The sequence below is a fragment of the Lactuca saligna genome, chromosome 2 (genome assembly GCF_052625555.1).
Source record: "Lactuca saligna cultivar CGN05327 chromosome 2, ASM5262555v1, whole genome shotgun sequence".
Classification (NCBI taxonomy): Eukaryota; Viridiplantae; Streptophyta; class Magnoliopsida; order Asterales; family Asteraceae; genus Lactuca; species Lactuca saligna.
This window is the reverse complement of record NC_136418.1, coordinates 6,839,777-6,865,849: the sequence shown is the minus strand read 5'-3', so window position 1 is coordinate 6,865,849 and position 26,073 is coordinate 6,839,777. Positions and strand designations below refer to the sequence as shown.

General features: G+C 40.3%; 1 protein-coding gene across 2 annotated transcripts in view; it reads left to right on the top strand.

The window, feature by feature from the left end:
- Positions 1-10,001, top strand: part of LOC145030628 (uncharacterized) — a 176,408-nt gene extending 166,407 nt beyond the window's left edge. The window contains exons 4-8 of one of the 2 annotated variants that reach the window (XM_078979008.1): positions 5,589-6,254; positions 7,126-7,869; positions 8,554-9,393; positions 9,523-9,565; positions 9,704-10,001. In XM_078979008.1, coding sequence (XP_078835134.1) covers positions 5,589-6,254; positions 7,126-7,869; positions 8,554-9,393; positions 9,523-9,546 — 2,274 coding nt within the window. In that variant the 3' untranslated portion in view covers positions 9,547-9,565; positions 9,704-10,001. The remainder of the gene's footprint in view (positions 1-5,588; positions 6,255-7,125; positions 7,870-8,553; positions 9,394-9,522; positions 9,566-9,703) is intronic. The other variant, XM_078979006.1, reaches the window with a different exon arrangement.
- The last annotated feature ends 16,072 nt before the right edge of the window (positions 10,002-26,073 follow it).

The window sequence follows — 26,073 nt, the reverse complement described above, 5'->3', positions numbered from 1 at the left end:
CAAAACCGAGACCGGAAATTTTGTTTTGAATTATGTTACTTATAAAATAGTTCATGGAAAACATCATCGATATCATATCAAACCATAAAATCACAGTCACATGTCTCAAAAATCATATCATCAAATAGTAATAATGTTAGAGTACAATCCCAGGGATCTCAAATACGGAAATCATGTGTGTGCGATGCACTGCTACCCTGTCGGCTCCTTCCCCTTTGACGCAGAGGTACCTGAAAGCAAAACTAAAAACAGTAAGCACAAAGCTTAATGAGTTCCCCCATTATACCACATACCATATAATATACATACTGTCGAGCGATTCTGGGGTGCCCAACCTACCCCTGTCAAGCAGTTCTGGGGTGCTGACCTACCCATGTCAAGCAGTTCCGGGGTGCTGACCAACCCATGTCAAGCAGTTCTGGGGTGCTGACCTACCCATGTCAGGCCATTCTGGGGTGCTGACCTACCCGCCGGTCTATCTCAACAGGCTATAGGGACTCTTTCACCCCTTACTACTACCACACAATAACATATCATAATCATATCGCCAGGCATATCTGGGGTGCTTGACCTACCCTTTGATCCTAACGGCCGAACTTGGGATTATTCCCCTCCTACTACCACTATCACATATAACATATCATGCTAGCACATAAGACACATCAGGTAGTAGCAAACCTAGATAATTATCACAAAGACAATCATCTATCAACACTCCTACTGGTGGGCCAACATTGTGGCAGTAGACCCACCTCTACTGGAAGGTAACTCACCTCAATGTTGTGTATTATCTGCACTTTCCTCGGTACTGGGATCAACTTTTCTAAAATCCTCAAACTCCTACACAACAACCTTTCTTAATTACCATTTCATACTCATAACCCTTTCAAGGGTCAACTCAAGTCCAAGTTAAAGTCAAGGTCAAAACCTTGGTTAAAGTCAACTTTGGTCAAAGTCAACATCTACTTGACTCACCTCACCGAGTTGGTCCACCAACTTGTCGAGTCCCTTAATCCACAAACTTCAAGAACTTCGATCCTACTCGTCGAGTCTTTCAAGAACTCTTCGAGTTTCCCTTACACAGAATCGGGACCTTTTGCTCATGACTCGCCGAGTTCATCCTTGAACTTGTCGAGTCTAGCTTCATACGAGTTGGAGTGTTTAGTCCTTGACTCGTCGAGTTCTTCCTTGAACTCGTCGAGTCCATCTTCGTATAGTTGGGACATTGCCTTGAACTCACCGAGTTCATCATTGAACTCATCGAGTCCTTCGATCTTCAAGTCCATAATCATGTCCATCTTGTTGAGTCCTCTTCTAGACTCAACCAGATTCCTCAGAAACAGAAAAGGTTAGGGAACCATTACCTGACTCGCCGAGTCCCAAGAACGAATCCCCGAGTCCCCCAATGTCCATGACCATACAGTCGATTTTCGTTGGGCTCATTGCATCCAAAGCATAGATCTAACCTCCTAGGGTCCATATTACACGTAAAGCTACGAACTTGACGTCCATGCATGGGGGATTTGGCTCAAATGGCATTAAAATGGGGTTTATCTGATGCATGGGACTCCCATGGCCATAAAGTTAGCACCTTTATGCCATGGGAACCCTCAATGGTTCCATATCTGAAGTTAACACTCTACAATATGTTCTAAACCCGAAGGTGGCTTAGAAATGCCCCAAAATGGCAAGATTCAAGCCTTAAAGGAGATCTAACAAATGATAAGTCAAGGTTCAAGCTTTTTACCTTGAATAAGCTGGAAATGAAGCAAAATCTCTGGATCCACTTGCTTTTTCAAGAACCCCCAAGCTTCCACTTCTTTCTTCAAGCTTCAAACAACTTTAAACACTCAAAAATGGCTCAAGAACACTCAAAAAGCTTTAGGGTTTCGAGTTAGGGCTTTTTGGAAGCGAGAGGGACGATGGAGGCTGAAATGAGGCTAGAAAAAGTGTTTAAATAGGGGGCAAACCCTAAATATTAGGGTTTCATCCAGGCAGCCCTACTCGTCGAGTCGGGCTCCCGACTCGTCGAGTAAGTCACTTAAAACCCGCATCCATAATCCAGTCTACTCGACGAGTTGGGCCTCCAACTCGCCGATTCCCAGTGCAAAACGTTCAATTACTTAAATTTAAATACGTACCAGGAACCGAGTGTTACAGTTGAGACTTTATACCTCCATAAGATAGATCTAGGTGCACATAGCCTGGATCCACAAGCTCCATGTCAACAAGCGACTCTTCAAGAAGTTCATTCTTCCTCCTTAAGCACCAAAAAACACACAAAATCACCATGAAGCTCAAGAAATACTCAAATAGAGGATAGGGTTTCGTTCGTAGGGTTAGAGAGGATGGGGGCTGGAGGAAATGAGGGTTAGAGGCGAGTTAAGGTCTTTAAATAGGGTCCAAGACCCTAAATTAGGGTTTTAATCTGGCCAGACGAACGCAGGGTGTTCCCAAATGCACATGTGTCCAAATTCCCGTGTGCGCCATTCGTACCTCCCTTGTACGCCATGTGTACCGGGTTTGGTCCAAACCCTTCTAACTTCAAATGATCATAACTTGCACCCCTTATCTGTTTTCGATGTTCTTTATATCCACGGAAAGGTAACAAGAAGCCTTATATTTCTATAAACTTTATTTAATCTGAAAACCAACCGAAATTAAATCCAAAATTCATAAAAGTCCCGAACCAACACATTTACCGATACCCTTGGGCTCCATAACACAAATTGAAAACCCGGATCATCCAAACTACATCATCCACCTCCAAATGAGCCCAAACTCAATTATTCAAGGGTTCTAAGCCTGTTAATGCCCACTCCTCGATTACCACCCCGCAATGGGAAACGATTCAAAACAGGGCGTTACATAATTTGTTGTGGTTTTGTATTTTTTATTTCCGGTGACAGGATACCTACCGACGACCTTTTGTATTTTTTAGGAAGAGTGAAGGAATGAATTTTATATTTGATTTTCGAAGAGCTTAATATCTAATTTTTTTAGTAAGCTTAGTCTTGATTGTTTCCATAATTTATGGTTTTTTTTTTTTGTTATTTATTGATTTAGTTCCTAATATATTTGATTTTCTAGGATACATATATTTGAAAACCTCAGGGGCCATGAGATTGGTCCTTTTATTTCTTGGATTTAGTTACATGTATACATGTATTAATAAGGCAAAAAAAAAACAGGGTGGTCATGACCCCTGGCCCCATAGAGGTTCCACCATTACTTAAGTCATAAAGTTCCTGACTTTATGACTTTGCATGGTTTAATGGGGTCTAAACCATAATCTAAGCTTCATAGTCTACACTTCTATCAACTCACTCTTACCATAAAACTTTTCGAACTTTAATCCAAATTTCATAAAAGGTCCGAACTATCACTTTACGGTTATACCCTTAGGCTCCAAAACTCTAACCGAACTCTTGGATCACCTAATCTATATTATCCACACCCAAAGGAGATCTAAATCTCTCCTTCCCCAAGGCCCAAAGCATTATTATAATTAATCTTCGGCTCACGGCTCCGAATTAGGAAATGATTCGAAAGCCGATGACACATTTTTTCTTTTATGTAGTGGCACAATAGTACATAAAAACAAAAACAAAAAATCGAAAAAAATTACATTGCGTCCGAAAAAGACAGGGGTTGTCGATGCCACTATGGGCACTATAGTTGAACTGCCCCTGCGCGCGCGCGCACACACACACACACACACACATATATATATATATATATATATATATATATATATATATATAGAGAGAGAGAGAGAGAGAGAGAGAGAGAGAGAGAGGGATGTGATACTTCTTTTGGGAGAATGGGACAGAATCTTTAATATTGTATTTTTTTAATGTAATTTATATATTTAATCATTTTAGTTTATAAGTTTTATATATTGTTTATATGAAGACAAAAAAAGTCTTTTATATATATTGGATTTAACATAAAAATCTAGCAATGTTAATGAAAGACCAAAAAATGTGGACAATTTGTATCACATTATATCAAAATTTAAGGAAGAACGGTAATAGATTGACAACCACATTAACTAGAAATGTAATTTTTTTTTTTTTTTTTTTGATAATTTTTAATACTTTGTTGTGATCTATGCATTTAAAATTAAATAGCAAACAAAATCCAAAACCCTAAATTGCAAGTCTCACCCAATTTCTCTCTCACTAGTCGTCACTTACGATGGCGTTACGTCGCTCTCTCACTGCCTACGATCCCTTGCTGCTGCTCATTACAATAACGAAAAGTTGAATATCCATATATTTGTAATTTATCGATCACTTCAAAGTTTTTGATCAAAAGGGTGAGTATTTGGAAGTGAAATCGAACGAATCTTGTCAAATTTTTGATTTTGTTGATGGATTTGAGTGGAGGTTTGGGCAGAACGGGAATGTTGGTCTGCAAGTGGTTATAAACATGGTTGAAGATAAAATGGAGGTGTCACCGTTGTATTATAGATCTCTTAGGTTCTTGAGTATGATTTATTACTATAATGCTTGGAATTACAATCCATCCATATACGTAGCCTCTTTACAACGGCCAACGGCCAAGGTTTCTTCCAGGTACCATTTGATCTTTTAGAATCCAGTTGTCTGAAACACCCTGATTTGGATCAAATATTGACCAACAACTCCTAAGTTCTGGATTAATCAATTGTTTTCTTGATCTTGATAACAAGTGGAATGATTTTCTACTTCAAATTGATAAAAATCTACTACATTATAATTAGATTAGCTTGAAAAAAAAAGGTCCAGGTGCGTTTGGTGGGTCTGGTAAAGGAATCTTTTATTTTAAACAAATTTGCTTTCATCCCATTTCTTTCTCTCTTGATCTGTTCATGATGGTTTGTGGGGTGGATAAGTTACACCTGGGAGCGATGGGAAGGGGTATGTGATTTACAAAGGAGGTGACTTGGTTTATGGTTGGCCGAGTTTGATTTATATAAACAAATAAATATATAAAACAAGGGGTAAAATGGTCATCTTATATGTATTTAAGCGACCTCTTTTAATGGTGACCAGTTTTACAGTTTACTCTCTTTGTTTTTTAATTGTGATGCCCAAGACCGAACTCATTCATCTTCTTTTTTTTTGTTATTATTTTTTTATTTTATAATTTTAGAAGGGTACCACCATACTAGTGTCAGCTTCTTATTCCCAAGCAGTCAAATAGGGACTTAGGTTGTATGGAAACGGTTCCGTGACTTGGATGGCAGATAAATTTAGTAAACTTAACCCTTCAATTAACCTACCTTTTTCTTATTAACTCAATTTCAACCTAAATTCTGATTCTTGTTTGAAAATAAGTTGCATTTTTATTTTTGTATTATCTTGTTGCATAGGATCCTTAGCATCTTTTAATAATTTATTTGAAGGTGAAAGATCAAACTATTTTTTAGCTGTTGGCATTTTCCATCATTTGCAACTGTTTCTTGAAAAAAAAAATACCTAAAATCAAAATAACCATTTTCAAATCCAAAATTATAAGATAGAATTGTTAATGGACCTGGAATCATAGATCATTAACACAGTTCAGTAAACAAGTTGCTAATTACATTTCTTGCTGTGCAGATTGAAATTCTATCAGAGAAAGAGACATTACAAGAAGCCACTGACAGTATTTCTAATGTTGTATTCCCATCCTGTCTCATGCACTCTTTTCATAACCTCCATATGCTTGCATTGAGTAATTATGAAGGAGTGGAGGTGGTGTTTGAGATAGAGAGTGAGAGTCCAACAAGTAGAGAATTGGTAACAACTCACCATAACCAACATTCTATATTTCCCTACCTCCAGGAATTGTATCTAAGGAATATGGACAACACGAGTCATGTGTGGAAGTGCAGCAACTGGAATAAATTCTTCACTCTTCCAAAACAACAATCAGAATCCCCATTCCACAACCTCACAACCATAAATATTGATTTTTGCAGAAGCATTAAGTACTTGTTTTCACCTCTCATGGCAGAACTTCTTTCCAACCTAAAGAAAGTCAGGATAGATGGTTGTTATGGTATTGAAGAAGTTGTTTCAAAGAGAGATGATGAGGATGAAGAAATGACTACATTTACATCTACCCACACAACCACCAACTTGTTCCCTCATCTTGATTCTCTCACTCTAAAATACATGCACTGTCTGAAGTGTATTGGTGGAGGTGGTGCCAAGGATGAGGGGAGCAATGAAATATCTTTCAATAATACCACTGCAACTACTGCTGTTCTTGATCAATTTGAGGTATGCTTTGTACATATTCAATTATTTATTTAATTTCCTTTTTTCTTTGCAATATTCTATGAAAAAAATCACCAAATCATAAATAAGAGATTTAAACTTTTATTTCACACCCATGCGGACTCAAGAATGGGATTTGGAGGCATATAAAGTTACATTCATTTGAACAAGTATTACCTTTTATTTGTTATTTATCATTTTCATAACATTTACTGATAACATTTCTTTTTTATTTTTCTAATTAGAAAAGGTCCACATGTCTAATTAGGTTTTCCATTCTATGTGAAACCTCTATTCAGTCTGTAATCAAGCATCTTAGATTATTTATCCATTTTCATAACTATGTTTATTTTGACAGTTTATTATTATTATTATTATTATTATTATTATTATTATTATTATTATTATTATTTTTTATATATATAGTTGTAATTGCAACCTGTTCTATATTCAAGTCTTAATGTGCATTTTATACCCACTATACTAAGATAATAATTACCTAGAGGGATGGATGCCATGACACAGCTGCTACACTTCAGAAACTCTAGTAAGGGCAGTTATGGAAGTTCAATAAAATGATAATGGCATCTTCTGATGGGTAATATAGGCAAAACTATTTTTTCTAAGGTTATTCTGTTAAATATGTGCTTTCTTGTTTTCATTGAATTTGCATTCGTATATTTTAGGTGTTAAAGTGATTTTCTCTTCAATAAATCCCGAAATTAATTAAAAAAAAACAAAAGTACATTTTTGATGTGGAGAGCACTGGTATCATTTAGTATATAAAAAGCTAGATTTTGAATTAACTTTCTTATACAAAAGCTGTGTATATAGTTTAATTAGTTTTACATCATTTTTCCATGTGGTGTTGCAGTTGTCTGAAGCAGGTGGTGTTTCTTGGAGCTTATGCCAATACGCTAGAGAGATAAAAATAGGCAACTGCCATGCATTGTCAAGTGTGATTCCATGTTATGCAGCAGGACAAATGCAAAAGCTTCAAGTGCTGACAGTAAAGTATTGCAATGGGATGAAGGAGGTATTTGAAACTCAATTAGGGACGAGCAGCAACAAAAACAACGAGAAGAGTGGTTGTGAGGAAGGAAATGGTGGAATTCCAAGAGTAAATAACAATGTTATTATGCTTCCCAATCTAAAGATATTAAGAATTGAAAATTGTTGGGGTTTGGAACATATATTCACATTCTCTGCACTTGAAAGCCTGAGACAGCTGGAACAGTTAACGGTAAGATATTGCTTCGGAATGAAAGTGATTGTGAAGAAGGAAGAAGATGAATATGGAGAGCAGCAAACAACAACAACGAAGGGGGCATCTTCTTCTTATTCTTCTTCTTCTTCTTCTTCTTCTTCTTCTTCTAAGAAGGTTGTGGTCTTTCCTCGTCTCAAGTACATTGCACTAGATGATCTACTAGAGCTGGAGGGTTTCTTCTTGGGGAAGAATGAGTTCCAGATGCCTTCATTAGATAAACTTATCATCAAGAAATGCCCAGAAATGATGGTGTTTACAGCTGGTGGGTCCACAGCTCCCCAACTCAAGTATATACACACAGAATTAGGCAGACATGCTCTTGATCAAGAATCTGGCCTTAACTTTCATCAGGTATATATATTTCTTTAATTGGCATCATCTAATTAAGAAAGATATCATTCCTGCCAAGTAAATTTACTTCAAACACATTCACACTGGTTTCAGTCTAAGTTTATGTTGTTCTAAGAAGGCCAAAATGGGAAAGCAAGATAGGGAAAAATAGTGTATTTCAGTGGAAAGGGTATTTTAGGTATTTTCTGTCAAAAGTTGTTATTGCAGTCTTTTTAGTACCTGGAATCGTGTGTGGGAGGAGCATTATTATTCTGATTTGCTTGTTTCTTTATCATTTTTTCTTAGCCTCTCGAACAGCTAGAAACCCTTTTAATCTTTTGATTTTCAATGACAAAATTTTTCCCTGTTACTCTATTTGATTGTTGTTCTTCATGGTTCTAAGTGAGTTATTGGCTCATCTGTTACTTCTTTTGATTGTTGTTTTCATATCATGTTAGTCACTTGAATCAAGCTTTTTCATTTTCAACCAGGGCAAAAGGTCAAAAGTAACCTACTTTATGAGATCAAAAACAGCAACCCATCGGATAACTTTTAGTTGGAGTTAATAGTTACAATTACCATTGTGATTAATAATTATAATATCTTGTATTAATTCATAAAAATTGGTACAGCACATATATGACATTTCAAAGGTTTTTGTTTGACATATATATGCCTCTGGCGTTTTCTTTATTGGACTTGCAGACCTCATTCCAAAGTTTATACGGTGACACCTCGGGCCCTGCTACTTCAGAAGGGACAACTTGGTCTTTTCATAACTTGATCGAATTAGATGTAAAATATAATATGGATGTTAAAAAGATTATTCCATCCAGTGAGTTGCTGCAACTGCAAAAGCTGGAAAAGATTCTTGTAAGCTGGTGTGATGGGGTAGAGGAGGTATTTGAAACTGCATTGGAAGCAGCAGGGAGAAATGGAAATAGTGGAAGTGGAAGTGGTTTTGATGAATCATCACAAATAACTACTACTACTCTTGTCAATCTTCCAAACCTTGGAGAAATGAAGTTAGAGTATCTCAATGGTCTGAGGTATATATGGAAGAGCAATCAGTGGACAGCATTTGAGTTTCCAAACCTAACAAGAGTTGATATCTATAAATGTAAAAGGTTAGAACATGTATTTACTAGTTCCATGGTTGGTAGTCTATTGCAACTCCAAAAGCTACGCATATGGAACTGCAGTCAGATAGAGGTCGTGATTGTTCAGGATGCAGATGTTTGTGTAGAAGAAGACAAAGAGAAAGAATCTGATGGCAAGACGAATAAGGAGATACTTGTGTTACCTCGTCTAAAGTCCTTGATATTAAAACACCTTCCATGTCTTAAGGGGTTTAGCTTGGGGAAGGAGGATTTTTCATTCCCATTATTGGATACTTTGGAAATCTACGAATGCCCAGCAATAACCACCTTCACCAAGGGAAATTCCGCTACTCCACAGCTAAAAGAAATTAAAACAAATTTTGGCTTCTTTTATGCTGCAGGGGAAAAAGACATCAACTCCTCTATTATAAAGATCAAACAACAGGTAAACCAGATCTTTGTTGCTTTAATAATTCTTAAACTACATTTGAAAAGCTTCATGCAAGTTTTTTTTGTTATATTGTCAAAAACCGCAACCTACATTTTCAGCTTTATATTTATGTACTTTATGCAGGATTTCAAACAAGACTCTGATTAATGTGAAGTGAATATTAAAGGTAAATTATATTTTCATGTTCCTAGTTGCCTATTAATTAAAGGCCTTTTAGTTCGTGATTTTTGGATGTATTCTTCATGATGATGTCAATCTTCTAATACCCCATTCATTGTTTGGTTGAATGTTGACTCTATGTCAGGATGAATATTCAAGGGAAGAATTGTTCATCATATGAAGGACATTAAAGAACATGGATGCTATGAAGATGTTGGGAAAACATATGTATCAAGTGGCAAGCTGCTTAATGATCTAAGTTTGTTGGTTGAGGATGTTGATTTTAATATTTCAAATTCATTGGTATCATTATATGGGCTTATCAATAGTGTTAATGGGATAATGAGTGACTTAACCTAAATTATGTTGTTGGTAAATGTTGGACAAGTATGGAAAATTAGGAATGACTTGTGAAAAATATATGGAAAAGTATTATGAAACTATATATAGTATATAAATTAATGCAACATACTCTTGGAAGCACATATCATGAGAGTAACTAGAAGTAGACGTTAGCTAATCGGTGGACTGGGGTCTAGGGATTAACCGGTTAGGCGGGGATTAATCGGGGACCATTAATTATTAATGAAATTATTCAATAATTTATAAATCTAACTTTAATCATAAGAATATTAATAAATAAGCATAAAAGTTTAATAATAAGTTTAACAAATACAACAATTTATCATCCAATTAATAAGAAAAATTACTCAAATTTTAATATATCTTAAGAAAAGAAGTAAATTTAGGTATTTGCATATTAGAAAACATAGAAATTTTGACAATTTTGGAGAAAAACTTTAAAATTTAATTTTTAATTTTTTTATATATTAGTTGAACACTAAAATACTATGAACTTTTGAAATTTTGAAAATTTTGGTTTAATATTTAAAAATTTGAAAATTTGGCCAATTAGGCCGCCTAGGACCGATTAGAACGTCTAGTTCCGACTTTGACCACCTTTGACCAAAACCGATTAAACCGACCGATTAGCCTTAATCCTATTCAGTTGAAGACAGCCTAATGATTAATCCCCAATTAATCGGCCGTCTAGACCGATTTTTACAACAATGGTTTATTCCCATCTTCAACTACTTATAGTTTCCATTTCTTACCTGCAAAAATCTGATTAAACTTTAGAGTCATTTCTTTTTTGCCAACCAAGAAAAGAGATTGATGCAAATTTTCATATAAAGACCACAAGTAACGGTAAGTATAAAAACGATCACTAAATAGTGACTACAATATACTGATCATTAAATATTTACAAACTTTTTCGTCATTTAATGTTGTCACTAATCAATGAAATATTTTACCTAATTAGTGACAACTAAAAGTTGTCACTGTCTTATCCAATTAGTGACCACAGAAAGTTGTCACTGGTTTATCCGACTTGTGACCAAAAAAGTCGTCATTGATTTATCCAATTAGTTACAAAAAAAAAACTCGTCATTGATTTTTGTTGTTTTTTGCATTTAACCAATTTAAGTAACAAGCATGGAACTTGGTAAATGGTAAAGATATTTCATGAGCAATTTAAAAATATAAAACTTGTCCTCAAATTATAAAAACGAAAGGTTGGGGGGTAATTATTTTCCCTTTGGCATTGTCTCAATTATGCAAACTTACATCATGTCCTCAATAAAACCTTAACACAACTTTCCAACAAATTACATAAACAGAAAACGAAAAAAAAAAAATTCAACTCTTCGGGTTATTCAAACAACATGTTTGCTTCAAGACGATTTTTTTTTTCTGCAATAACTGTCTCATCTGTTTGCAGCCTCTATAAGCAATCCCCCCAAGTCAATCTACAATCTATATAAGATAATTCACATGTATTTGATACCCTACCACAAGCTAAAAGCATCATCACAAATAATTAATGTCAAAATAATATTCAAATGGAGAATCATGTTGCCTATACACTCTCAAACACGGAACACCTAAATAAGGTTATGACAAATAATATTTTTTTAGTTTATAAAAAATTAAAAATTATAATTTGGCTAAAAGAATTAATTTTCTTTTACAAATATTTAAATCACTAAAAATTACACGGTTAAAATTGGTTATATTGCAATTTTTCATTCCATTCAATGATGGAATGAAAAGAAATCACTCCCTCTAATAAGGATTGAGAAATAACAAAAAGGAAGGAATCACATTTCCTCTATAATGCTCACATTCCATTCCGTCAGCCAATTCAAAATGGTTTTTTCATTAAAAATTTTTTTTTTCATTAAAATGGAATGAACCATTTCCTTTTTTTCTAATTAAGTAAATTTAGAATCTTACATGATTAAGTGGATTATCCTCTAGTGGGCTTGAATAAGCTTTTTCAGCCTCAACCCATGCCCTTTGCTTTAAGTAACATTTCTTCTAACCTTCCTACAATAATCAACTGGTTAATTTTTTTTTAAAGCACAACACCTTAATAAAAAAGAAAGTAGAAAGTAAAGTAATGATTAATTTCTGAGCAGGGGCAAAATGGTTATAAAAATAATTGGAAGTGCAATGCATTTTCACCCAAAAAATATCTTTTATAAACTTTTCTTATGTCAATTGTCAAACTCAACAAATTTGTAAACTGTAAGGATACCCTTTTTTCTAATGAAACCAATCCCCATCAAAGTGCATCCAAAATCAAAATTAACACAACTAGAGGATTAGAATTATAGTTACACCAGGTCTTAGATCCATTAAACTCCAAAAAAAGGACCAAAATACCCCTTGGAATTTTTATTGTACCGGATCTTTAGAACATAAACCAACTCTTTCTAATCCCTTTCCAACCATAGTCACGGTGTTTTATACAGTCTTGAATATACATGTTGCATTTAACAGTAACCTACAAAAGACAACAATGCCCTTTGTTTTTATTTTCGCACCAAGTCATTCATCAGTATTGTACTTTGTTCCAGTAAACCTAAACCCCACAAAATTGCACCAAAGAACAAGGATGAATGATAGGCCCAAAGACACATTTGTCTACAGCAAAAGGAGAAATAGGCCCAAATCCAATCCAGTATAATAAAGGCTTGTCCTGGTGGCCGTTTTCTTTTTATATCCGTTATCAAGTTGTTATTGCTTTTCTGTTTTGTAATGCTCTCCCCATGATTATGGTAGTGGAATGGAAGATTCTTCCAGGGGAGGGTAGTGTCAGCTTTTTGTCTTTTGTTCCAGGCTTCTTATATAAGTCCTGATGTCTTTTTGTTTTGGAGTTATGTTGAAATTTAATGAAAAGTTCTCTATGAACTCGGGAGAGCCCTCACCTCTATAATTGTGAGAACCTATCCTTTTATAATTTTTGTATGATTTCTAGTATATTGCAAGTATAAGTTATCATTTGGTATCAGAGCACCCAAACCGATTCCATGGGAGGAGCGTCCAGGGAAGCAGCAGCCGTGAAGAAGGTGGAGGAACAGGTGGGGTTGATGCAAGTTCAGCTCCAATCACATGGGACTGAAATCTAGGGGATGAGAGCAAGGATTGACGATATCCTCCAAGGTCAAAGCCAGACAAACCAGAGATAGGATGAGATGCAAACAACCCTGGACAAGGTTTTGGAGAAACTGGATGTCATGGCTGGAGCACCAGGAGGAAGAAACCAAACCCCTCACAATCCATCAAGCCATTCAACACCCACAGGTCCATCGATGAACAAAAATAAGGGACCGACAAGCTCAGTGATCATCGGTTCAGGGCCAGGCGACTCGAATCCAAGCGGAGGAGGAGCACCGAGCGGACTCGGAGGAAACGGTATTGTTTTTGGCTCTCTCTTCCAAACAAACAACAACACGGGGGGTGGAAGATACGAGTTCCAACACAGGAAGATTGACATGCCACAATTTGATGGAACAGATCCAGACGGATGGATTCTTCAAGCGGAGCGTTACTTTGCCATTTACTAATTGTTGGATGAAGAAAAGATAATGGTGGTGGTTCTTAGCTTGAGCGGGGATGCTTTGGCATGGTTCCGGTGGACCAATCAACGGGTGATAATGAACTCGTGGGAGGAAATGAAGGAAGTCTTCTTGAAAAGGTTTCGTCCCATCCATGGGGGGGATTTATACGAACAATGGGCAGCTCTGAGGTAAACAGGGACGGCGGAGGAGTATGTTCGAAGGTTCATCGACTTGTCGGCCACGTTGGAAGGGGTAACGGAACGCATCACCATGGGAAATTTTATTGATGGGCTTCAAGACCACATCAAGACGGAGCTCAGATTATGGACCCCAGACAACTTGGGCCGCGCCATCGACTTAGCCCAACATATCGAAGAGAGGAGCAGGTCGCTTTTTGCTAGCGGATTCGAGTCGTTCGTCAATCTGGGTAACACCAGAAAGGTTAGTGGGGCAAACCCGAATCATTCCATTTCTTTCTCACAACCTGATCGATCGATGGGGAAACCACGACTCTAACGCTACCTCACAGAAGCTCAGATACAAGATAAGAGGAATCGAGGAGTGTGCTTCCGTTGTGACGAACGCTGGTTCAAGGGTCATGTGTGTAAATCCCAGGTGAATGTGATCCTCGTAGATGAAGAGGAACCGCTCATCGAAGACCCTCAGGAAGCAACCGACCCTGCCACCTTGGTATCTACATAGGTTCGACCAGAAATCGAGGTGTCACTTAACTCAGTAGCGGGGTTGTCGTCTCCAAAAACGATGAAGGTCAAGGGAGCCATTGGGTCCCAACCGGTGGTAACCCTAATCGATCTCGGGGCCACTCATAACTTCATTGCATCTCACTTGGTAGCTTCTATGGGCATTTCGATTGACGAGACTGAACCCTACGGGGTAAGGATGGGAACAGGAGACAGTGAGCGCGGAACTAGTGTCTGTAAGGGAGTGGTTTTGCACCTTAAGGAATTAGACATCACAGAAGACTTCCTCCCCTTGAGGTTAGGCAGCTCTGACGTGATACTGGGGATGCAATGGCTTGAAACTTTGGGCGTGACTAAAACCAACTGGAAGGAACAAACAATGGAGTTTGAGGTGAATGGGAGAATAGCCCGGATCGAAGGGGACAAGTCGCTCGGTAAGTCCCTGATTTCTCTGAAGGCCATGGCAAGAACCTTGAGTAAAGATCCTTATGGATACCTAATTGAACTCAGCAACACCGAGTACCAGGTTATACCACCGGACCCTGTGCCCTTATTCTTACAAGACATCTTGAGCCAATTCGAATGCATATTCCAAGAACCCACAGGATTACCACCACCACGAGCCATGGAATACAAAATCATAACCAAGGAGGGTACTACCCCAGTGAGTGTCCGCCCTTACCGGTACCCCCATTATCAGAAGGGGGAAATAAGAATGATTAAAGAGATGCTTCAAGCCAAGGTGATACAGCCCAGTAATAGCCCTTACTCCAGTCCCGTGATTTTGGTTAAAAAAAAAAGCTCTTGGCGTTTCTACATAGATTATCGAGCACTAAACAGGGTTACGGTGCCCGACAAGTTTCCCATTCCTGTAATTGATGAGTTGTTGGATGAGTTACATGGTTCAACTATCTTCACCAAATTGGATCTCAATTTCGGGTACCATCAAATAAGGGTACGGGTAGCAGACGTGCCAAAAACGGCTTTCCGGACACATGATGGCCATTACGAATTTCGGGTAATGCCATTCGGCCTCATGAACGCCCCGGCAACATTTCAAGCCTTGATGAACGACATATTCCGTCCCTTCCTCCGTAAATTCATCTTGGTATTCTTCGATGACATTTTGATCTACAGCCCCGATGAGAAGCTACATCGCATCCATGTCACAACAGCCTTGGAGAAACTGAAAGAGCATCGATTGTTTGTCAACTACAAAAAGTGCGAGTTTGGGAAACAACGACTATCCTATTTGGGGCATGAAGTGTCGGCTGACGGGGTGTCGGCAGAAGCAAACAAGATTCAAGCAATGCAAGATTGGCCCACCCCAACAAATCTCAGAGGGCTGCGAGGGTTCTTGGGGCTCACTGGATATTACAGAAAATTCGTCAAGGGATATGCCCATATCGCCAAGCTTCTCACAGAGCAACTGAAAAAAGACAAATTTGGATGGAACCCCGACGCCGAAGAGGCTTTCCACCTCCTCAAAAAGGCCATGACTACCGTTCCAGTGCTGGCACTGCCCGACTTCAACAAGACCTTCGTGGTGGAAACTGATGCATCAGGGTATGGACTGGGGGCGGTCTTGATGCACGATGAACGCCCCATCGCTTACTACAACTCTACCTTGGGAGCGAAGGCCCAATTGAAATCGATATACGAAAAGGAGCTCATGGCAATCGTGATGGCAGTCCTCAAATGGCGACCATATCTGTTGGGACGATGGTTCATTGTTCGTACAGATCAATTAAGTCTCAAATTTATTTTAGAACAACGGGTAGTCGGAAGTGAATATCAAAGGTGGGCCTCTAAACTTATGGGGTTCGACTTCGGAATCCAATACCACCCGGGAGCGAGCAATCGAGTAGCTGGCGCCCTCTCTCGTAAGGAAATTTCGACCGATTGTAACAACATCAACACTGGAATTTGGATCTTTTGGGACCAATTAAAGGCAAAACTAACACAGGAAGAGTTCATACAAAAGATCAAGGCAGATTTGGAAGGTGAGGCCAACAGCCACAAAGGGTTCTCCATCTTTCAAGGGAACCTGTTGTACAAAGGAAGGTTAGTCATTTCACCCACCTCAGCCTTCTTGACCCAAATAATGGTTGTTTTTCATGATTCCCCAATTGGAGGACACCTAGGTGAGAAGAAGACGTATTTTAGAGCAGCTGCCGAAGTGTACTGGCCGGGCATGCGCTCTTCCATCATAGAGTATGTGAGAAACTATCAAATCTGTCAAACTCATAAGTCTCTCAATACGTCCCCAGCAGGTCTTCTCCAGCCCATTCCCATACCCACCCAAACATGGGAAGAAGTAACCATGGACTTCATCGAAGGCTTGCCCAAATCTGGAAATTGGGATACGATATGGGCAGTAGTAGACAGGCTTACGAAATATGCCCACTTCATACCACTGAAACATCCCTTCACAGCAACTAAGGTCGTAGAGATGTTCATCTAAGAAGTTGTAAGGTTGCATGGGTTCACCTCATCCATAATTAGTGATAGAGACAGGATCTTTATCAGTCAATTTTGGAAGGAATTGTTCCGATTGCATGGTGTTCAATTAAAACGGAGCACCGCCTACCACCCCCAAACGGATGGTCAATCGGAGGTGGTGAACCGTGACTTGGAGACTTACTTACGGTGCTTTTGTTCAAAAAAACCTAGATGTTGGTTAAAATGGTTAGCATGGGCGGAATTATACTACAACACCTCTCATCACTCAACCACCAATTGCACTCCCTTCAAAGCCATGTATGGACGAGACCCTCCTCCCTTCATTCGCTATGAAGGGCAACAAACCAACATGGATGCATTTGATAAGCTTTTGGAGGACCGGGATGCAGTGTTGGATGACCTTCGCATCAATCTGATCAAGGCACAACAGAAAATGGCAGCACAGGCTAACAAACATAGACGGGATGTGGAGTTTAAGGAAGGAGATAAGGTCTTCCTGAAATTGAGACCATACAGGCAGCAGAGCACAACATCAAGGAAATTTGAGAAATTAGCCCCGAGATTTTATGGCCCTTTCACAATTTGTCAAAAGATTGGTCAAGTTGCATACAAGTTGGAACTGCCTCCTACTGCCAGCATCCATCCAGTTTTCCATGTATCACAACTCCGGACAACCCATGGAACAACAACCACCAACACGGAGTTGCCCCGACAGCTCAATGCTGAATTGGAGCTAATTATGCAACCACTTCTGTTGCGAGGGGTAAGACCTAGGAAGAGTAAGGAACCAGGTAGGGAAGTCCTCATTCAATGGAAAGGGTTCACAGAAGGAGAGGTGACGTGGGAAGACTTTGACAAAATGAAGATCTAATTTCCAGAATTTAACCTTGAGGGCAAGGTTCAAGTTTGGGAGGCAGGTATTAATAGGCCCAAAGACACATTTGTCTACAACAAAAGGAGAAACAGGCCCAAATCCAATCCAGTCTAATAAAGGCTTGTCCTGGTGGTCGTTTTCTTTTTATATCCGTTATCAAGTTGTTATTGCTTTTCTGTTTTGTAATGATCTCCCCACGATTATGGTAGTGGAATGGAAGATTCTTCCAGGGGAGGGTAGTGTCAGCTTTTTGTCTTTTGTTCCAGGCTTCTTATATAAGTCCTGATGTCTCTTTGTTTTGGGGTTACGTTGAAATTTAATGCAAAGTTCTCTATGAACTCGGGAGAGCCCTCACCTCTATAATCGTGAGAACCTATCCTTTTATAATTTCTGTGTGATTTCTAGAATATTGCAAGTATAAGCTATCAATAACACAAATAGAACAAGTTTCCTTCATTTAACTCAAGTTTTATACACTACACTACATCCTAAATCCACATTATATCATATAGCTATATTGATTTGGATGATCTAGCATATACAAATTTCCAATAAGTAAAATACCCTAGAAATAATTCAAAGTGCAAGTAACTTTTAAATTTTATAAGATAGACTTACTTACTTCATCACGAAGGGAAGATGCCTCATGTTGACCTCCAATATCTTTATATACACGTCCAATATCCTTTGCAAACTTAAAAATGTAAACTCATACAGTCACATATTTAATATCTTGTTATAGTTATGATATTACAACATTATAACTATGCATTTGTTACCTATTTTGATCACGTATGTTGCCAGTAGGCGGAATAACTTGTCCTGTTCAACAATGTACTTTTTAAAAAGGTTGAAAGTAAAATGGTGTTATAGAAAAAGAAATGAAAGCTAGATGCTATATACACAAATAAACAAACATGTGTTGCTATTTATTGTGTAACATCCCGGAATATCAAGAGTAGAGTTGAAGGGCTAAAAGTGTAAATTTGAAGGGCAACTCGGCGAGTCCATGGGTGGACTCGGCGAGTAGGGTCACGACTCAGTTCGCGTGTTAAGTGGCCAACTCGGCGAGTCCAAAGCTGGACTCGGCGAGTAGGCGTTGTGCGAAGAAAACCCTAAATTCGGGGGATGAGCCCTATATAAAGGACGTTATACCCTCTCCCCAGCCTCCTTACCTTCCCTTGAAGTCCAGAAACCCTAGATACGCGTTTGTGAAGGTTTTGAGTGCATTTGAGCCTTGGAGAAGGAAGTTGGAAGAAGATCTTGGAGAGTTAGGAGGCTTGGAGCAAAAGGGCTTTGCTTAGATTCAGATTCCTTGCTGTTGGGGGGCTTCATTTTGAGGTAATATCTCGTTCTTTGGGCTGCTATTCTTTTAGATTCATCATTTTGGGTTATAGGGGAAGTTTGGCTTGTGGTATATGGAGTTTAAAGGTTAGATATGAGGTTGCTACCTCAGATCTAGAATGGAGAAGGTCTAGAGTGCATTAAAGTCCTTGTTAATGAGTGATTGGTGAAGCCATCTTGTCCCAAACCCTAGCCTAGAGTGTAAAATGCCTAGATCTCTTTGGATTCACGTAAAGTTTTCCACTTTACGTGATAGATGGGTTGTAGAAGGGTAGATCTTTGTTTTGGATCATCTGCATGGCCTGTAAAGCTTCTGCATGGGTTAAGATCTAGCGGTACTCGGCGAGTCACAAAGGTGTACTCGGCAAGTTGCTTGAAGATGGACTGGAACTCGGCGAGTTGGAAGAACAACTCGGCGAGTAGGTTGAAGATAGCCTCGGACTCGGCGAGTCTGGTCGTGAGGTCCTAATATTCTTCTGGTTAAGTCATGAATTGGCGAGTCAAAGGAGGACTCGGTGAGTTGAGTGCGAGGGGACTCAGAGTTACGAGACTCGGCGAGTCTCGGGGTGACTCGGCGAGTTGAGTCGCGGATTGGGGAGGTTCTAAGCATGGGGACTCGACGAGTCATTGGGTTGAGTCGGCAAGTAGAGTCAGTCAGGAGGTTGACTTTGACTTTGACTTTGACCAAGGGTTGACCAGTTGACTTCCAGAGGTAATTTGGTATTTATTGGTATTTATTGGATTCAATCTTTGGGTATTGATAGTGGTGGAGTTCGGGTCGGAGGTTGCAGCAGCGTGATCTTATCCTTTTGAGTCAGCAGTTGCGAGGTGAGTTATCCTCACTATATCAACAGGGTCTAAGGCACCAAGGCCGGCCCTTTATCGGATTGTAATCCGGGTATTGTTGTTATGTTGCTGTTTTACTATGTTTGCATCCTGGTAGTTAGGATGGTATTCGTTAGAGACCTGGTTAAGGCCGGTATTCTGGTATATAGGATGATGCTATGCTAGTGACCAGTTAGGTCGGTATCCTGCTTAGAGTATGTTGTGTTACGTGATCTGCTAGATCAGTTTGATTGAATATGAATTGTTATATGATTGTATGTTTATGTGCACATGGTTGTTTGACTGGGGTTGGGTTGAGGCGGGACCTGCTTTGTGCTGTAGGCCAACATACCCAGGGCGGACCGGTTGTTCCGAAGGCCCAACGAGCGGTCCGGATAGGCTGTAGGTCCCACGAGGGCGAACCAGACGTGCCGAGGCTCGGAGAGTGGACCAGGCCGAATGAAGGCCCGGTGCGGGCGGACCAGTCATACTGTAGACTTAGAGAGTGGACCAGGTGGATTGAAGGCCCGGTGCGGGCGGACCAACCACCCTGCAGACTCGATGTGTATGGCTAGTCGTGGAGGGTGGACTAGGTGGAATGTTGGCCGGTGCGGAGGACCAGTCACACAGCAGACCCGATATGCATGATTGTTCTGTGGTTCGTTATGATATAGCATGTTATGTGTATGGTATATGTGGTTGGTATTTTGGGGTATCTCACTAAGCTTTCGGGCTTACAGTTTTGGTTTAATGTTTTTCAGGTTCTTCAGGAGACTATGGCAAGGCAAAGGCGTGATCCTACCGCTCCTCGTGTTTATGTTTTATGATATGGACCTGGGAATACTCTGATAATAAATGTATTGAAAACCTTTTTGTAATAACTTAATGAATTGGGATGTTTTTGAAAAGTTTAAATTTTGTTGAAATTTTTGGTCATTACAAGTTGGTATCAGAGCCTTGGTTTGAGTGAATTGGAGGAACACTTGTGTGACTCCAGTCTCAAATCGAGGATGGTTTTTAAAAGAGAATTTAAAATGGTTTTTGAAAATAAGTAAAGGAGGACGCGGAGGTACGATCAGCCGGAGCCAGTAAGTAACCCCAAAATACCATACATGATATTTGTTTTCGAGCTTTGATAGAACAACATGCTAGTATTAGGATAGGGATCTTCAGGATTTCATGATAATGTTGCCTGCTAGCCTAGGGTTTCCTTCTGTATGAGATTTTCAGTGTTCCTCTAGGAGTGAGGATTGAGCGCTTGCTATGTATATTTGTCACTAGAGTGTTGTGGTAGTACTTCATACAAATATGGGTAGGTGTGGAAGGTAGTATGGGCCCGTACTACTGAAAGCACAAGACCCATACGCGTATCAGGGAAACCATGACCTCTAGGGTTGGGTTGAGAGTTGGTTCCCGGGTTAGTGGGAAGTATCTGAGATATTGTGGTGTTTTTTAGTATGGTGGTAACGAGGCATGCTGGGAGCGGATCCGGATCAGGATCGGGAGCAGGAGAGGGAGGTCAGGGCGGGTCAGTACCGCCCGAGGTTATTGGTCAGACAAGCACAGGCGAGTTGGATGCTAGGATTCGTGAGATCTTGCACGATGAGGTTGCTGCGTTGTTCCGGGCCGAGCTGCCGGAACTGTTTGGGTCGATCAAGACCGCTATGGTTGAGTATTTTGATGAGCGTTATGTGGCTCTCACAGAGACGGTTTCCGCGGCAGCTACATCGGCTGTAGCAGCGGCAAGGGGAGGAGCTGGTAAAGGTTTCCAGTATTGCGACTTCGATAATACGAATCCCCCTACCTTTGATGGAGTTCAGAACCCGATTGTTGCTATGAGATGGTTGTCAAACGTGGAAGGGTGTTTCTTCATGTGTTCATACCCTGCTGATTAGAGGGTGAGATGTGCTCTGAACCTGTTGAGGCTCGGGGCGAAGGATTGGTGGAAATTGACCACGGGGTCGTATTGGGATGCGCAGAGGGCTGCGGCTTCATGGGATCAGTTAAGAGAGATGTTCAACACTCGTTATGTTCTGCGGGTTGAGAGAGAGAGAGAGAGATTGGCTCAGGATTTCCTGGAGCTGAAGCAGGGTTTGGAGTCGGTAACTGAGATCACCCGGATGTTCACTGAGAGGGCATGTTCTGCCTTGAGTTCGCTTCGGAGCAGGCTCAGATGTCCCGATACCTGAGTATGCTCAAGAGGGATATCAGACAGTTTGTGTCTACCCAGAGGTGCGAGAGTTTGTTGAAGTTGCAGGAGGCCGCTAGGCGGCACGAGTTAGAGATTGAGTTGCAGTTGCGTGAGCTGAGGCAGGCTCCGGTGCAGTCGCAACCGACGCCGAAACGGTCCAAGACCGTTGATTCTAGGGTGGGAGATCAGAGCAGCCATGCTTGTGGGAAGTGTGGGAGGGGTCACACCGGAGTTTGTAGGTCCGATGGTGTATGCCGCAAGTGTGGAAAGGAGGGGCACTATGCGAGGGATTGTCGGCAGTCAGCGCCGGTTCGGGATTTGAGGATTTGTTATCATTGTCGTCAGGTTGGGAACTTGAGGGTCAACTGTCCACAGCTTGCTGCAGTACCGGTGCAGGCTCCAGCACCGGCCACGTTGACGATCACGGTTGGAGTTTAGGGTGGAGCGGAGCCCCCAAGGGATCAGGGTCGTGCTTTTCAGCTTATAGCGAAGGAGGTCAGGGTAGTGCCGGATGCAGCTGCGGGTATGTTCTTCTTGATGTCTTATTATTTTATGATTATTGTGGAATATTGTTTATCTGCTAGTCTCGTTGCGTGGTTTTCGGTATTGTATTCTTTGATTTTGAGGGTTATGGCATGGTTATGGGCTTAGTGTTAGAAATTTCGTTGGTTATCATTCATGAGGGTTAGTCGTGTGAATCGGGTGTTGGTCTGGATATCGGGTAGCATCTGCATTCTGAGGAGTGGTTAGCTGAAGATCGAGTTTCTTTCAAGATCGGGATGATCAGTGTTGATGTGTGATTTGTGAAGATTGCTCGTGTTAGTGGGAATCGGTTTGTGTGTAAGTGTTTGTGTCGGGAAGGACTGTTGAGGAAGGTCGGCAATGGCGACCGGTGGTTGATAGTCAATGCTCTAAGTCAGGGAGAATTGGGGAATTCTCTGGAAAAATCGATGAGTATGAAGGGTCATTTAGCTGCATGCGATTCAGTAGTGTCTCGGTCGGCCAAAAGCGTGAGCTGGTATGAGTAAGTGGCAGACGTGCGGGGTGGGATACAAACCAAGAGCGATTGATTGTGGAAGGCCTAGGATCGAGCCGGGACTGAGTATATGGGATGGGGGTAGAGTTCGGAACCCCTAGAGGGCTAGAACAGTATGCATGGGAGGAGTTTCCTGAAGGAGTAACTCAAAATGTTGATTGCTAGTCGAGCGGTCCGGATAGAATGAAGGCCGGTAGGCGTACTAGTCAGGCCGAAGGCTCGGGGAACGGTCCAGCCAGACTGAAGGCCCTTGAGGGCGGTCCAGGTCTGCTGAAGGTTATGAGAGTGGTCCAGTTTGGTTGAAGGCCTGGTAAGGCGGTCCAGTCATGCTGAAGACTCTGCATGTGTCGTTAGATCGGTGCGAGGAAATGGATTGAGTATGTCGCGATATGTTAGCGTTGTAAGGTCTGGCCCCGGATATTGATCATGATCAGTGGAGGTAGTGCATGGACTTGAGAGTCTTCGCGAGTGGATTCAGAGTATGAATGGTGCATGGGATAGTGGCTATGCCATAAGGAAATGGTGTAGTGTTGGGTGAGCACCGGGGCATGTAACGCCCGGGTTTCAGGGCTAAGCATTTTGTCAATGTAATAGTCTAGGTCAACTATTGTAACTCTTTTTGAAGTAATAAAGATGAAATATTTGAGTATTATGTGAATTATGTGTGTTTATGTGTTTATTATTTAATTATAAATGTATAATTAATAAAGAATAAAAATGAACATCAAAATTAAAGTGTGAGATAATCCCGATATCTCTACATAAAGTTGTAGAATATGTCTCAAGGTTTCCGTACATATAAAGAATGCCGAAATCCAAGCTATAACGAAGAAGTTATGGCCCGCCGAAGTTTTACAGCAAAACCGGCACGGCACCGGGAGACGTAAATAGTGAACTTACGATAGAAGACTATTTAGCCTTATCAATCTAAACAAAAGTCGTAGAATATGTTAAACTAAGAACATCGATAAAAAGAACGCCCAAATCTGACTTCGTATGAAGAAGTTACGATTTTTCGAAGTTTCGGAATAGCAGTGTACAACCCGAAATTCGAATATTAGATCAAGTGATTTTTAGCCGACACGACCTAAACGAGAATCGAAGATCTCGTTAAGAGTAGCGTAACAAGAAAAATATGGGCGAAAACGGATGTCGGATGAAGAAGTTATGAGGATTTAACAGACCAATCCTATCCCGGCCCGTTGATAATATAAAATTTAAAATTGAGCCAAAATTAGCCGACGAAGTCCAAACGAAAGTTGTAGAGTACGTTCCCACCTTCGCGTGGATATAAAGAACGTCGAAAACGGAGCTCGTATGCGAAAGTTACGAATTTTTAAAGTTGAAGCATGAAAATGCGAAACCTGTTGCGAAGCTGATGACGTGGGTCTTCGCTTCAGATTGAGACACGCACCCTTCGCATTACGCCCCGCGTACGAGGTCCGGTACGCCCCGCGTTACCTCCAGCCTTATCCGTCCGAGTCCGAGTGCGAGCCAGCTGTTGCAAGCTGGCAACCACCTCCGAGTTACGCCCCGCGTAGCACCACCGAACGCCCAGCGTAAATCTGAGGATGCTGGCCTATAAAAGGGGGTGCGAACCCTTCCGAAAAATTCACACCTTTCTTCATTTCTTCTCTCACTACTTTCTCTCTCTAGGGTTTTGAACCCTCCCTAAAGTCTAGGTGAACCCCTAGCACCCTAAGGAAGCCCCGAGGCTCCCGGAGTCCCGAGAAAAAGGAGTTTTTCGGTTTCGAAATGCTGCTCCAATTAAGTTCCGGTTTTCGATCAAATTCGCTGTAAGTATGCTACGCTTACACAATTTTTAATATAGCTTTCAAATAATTATACGAATGTTATTAGGTCCTTAAAATAATTATTTGGGCTATTATTATGAGTTATATTGAGTGTTATTAACGCTTATATAATAATAATAATAATAGTCAGATAATTAATTTGTCGCGGTTATCATTAGACTAAACCCTAGTGGTATCGATACTAGGTTTTATCGAAGGAATATCATTTTGAGAGTATCGAAGCGCTGTCCGAGTGCTGAGTCACCACCTAATCAGGTGAGTGCATAGTTACTTTCAACTTACACATAGATATGAAGTATTTTATATAAATTACGTGCTATGTGTGCATATTATCTGAATACTTGCTATCTATGCTAGATGAATGTTGTTATACATGTTTTCAATGATTTAAACTGTATATGTATTTTATATCTACGAAAATGTTGGTGTAAAACATGGGTAGATGTAATAGGTGATGTGTGATAAAATGATGAGAGGCCTCGATGTTGTTGTTGTTGAGCCAGTCATCTAGCGGAGTATAGATGATGACCACAGACTCTTCTAGACAGTCCAGTGGAACACTAGCAGGCTCGCAACCTGTAGGTGTTGTAAGCGATGTGTTCACCGGTGTACTCCATCCCCCACATGGTTGCCCATTAGGACATTTATTGCTAAGGAATCCCCTTAGCAGTAGTGTCCGTCCCGATGATGATCCTTAGGCTAGGTCCCTTATGATGGGTGTTTAGGGACGTAAGGTGAGGATTACGGGAACGGGTAATCGGGTTATTGTTGATTGATGAAATTAATAAACTTATTTATTGTGGGTTGAAAACCCTATGTGCTCACCAGGCTCCCAAGCCTGACCCACTCAGTTTTATGTATTACAGGTAGTGGCGCATGAGCATAGGTGTGATGTTTTGGACGAGGGATTACGGATATAGGCCTGTAGATATGAAATAATGTAGTAAGGATTATATTGTACTGTTTATACTTTTGATCTGTACGAACATGACATCCCGAGTCTTTTAATGAAATACATTTCTATGGAAATGCTTTTGATAAATCTTTATCATATTATTGTTTTGGGACAAATTCCACAACCCTTTTATTAAAAGATAACTCTAATTTTGAAATAAAGTATAAACAAAAATCGGTCTTTTCATCCCGTGATTTTGGGGATGTCACAGTTGGTATCAGAGCATTAGTTTAAGCGAACTAGGAATTTGTAGGATTTCTAGACTTAAACTTAGAATGCTAAGCGATGATTGTGAGGTGTGAGCACTAACTTATTTTAGGAATTGTGCCTAAAATGCTTTTATGTGCTAAATGCTTTATGCATGATATGCTGTTATTTTGTTCGGATCTATGGTCTGTTGCCGA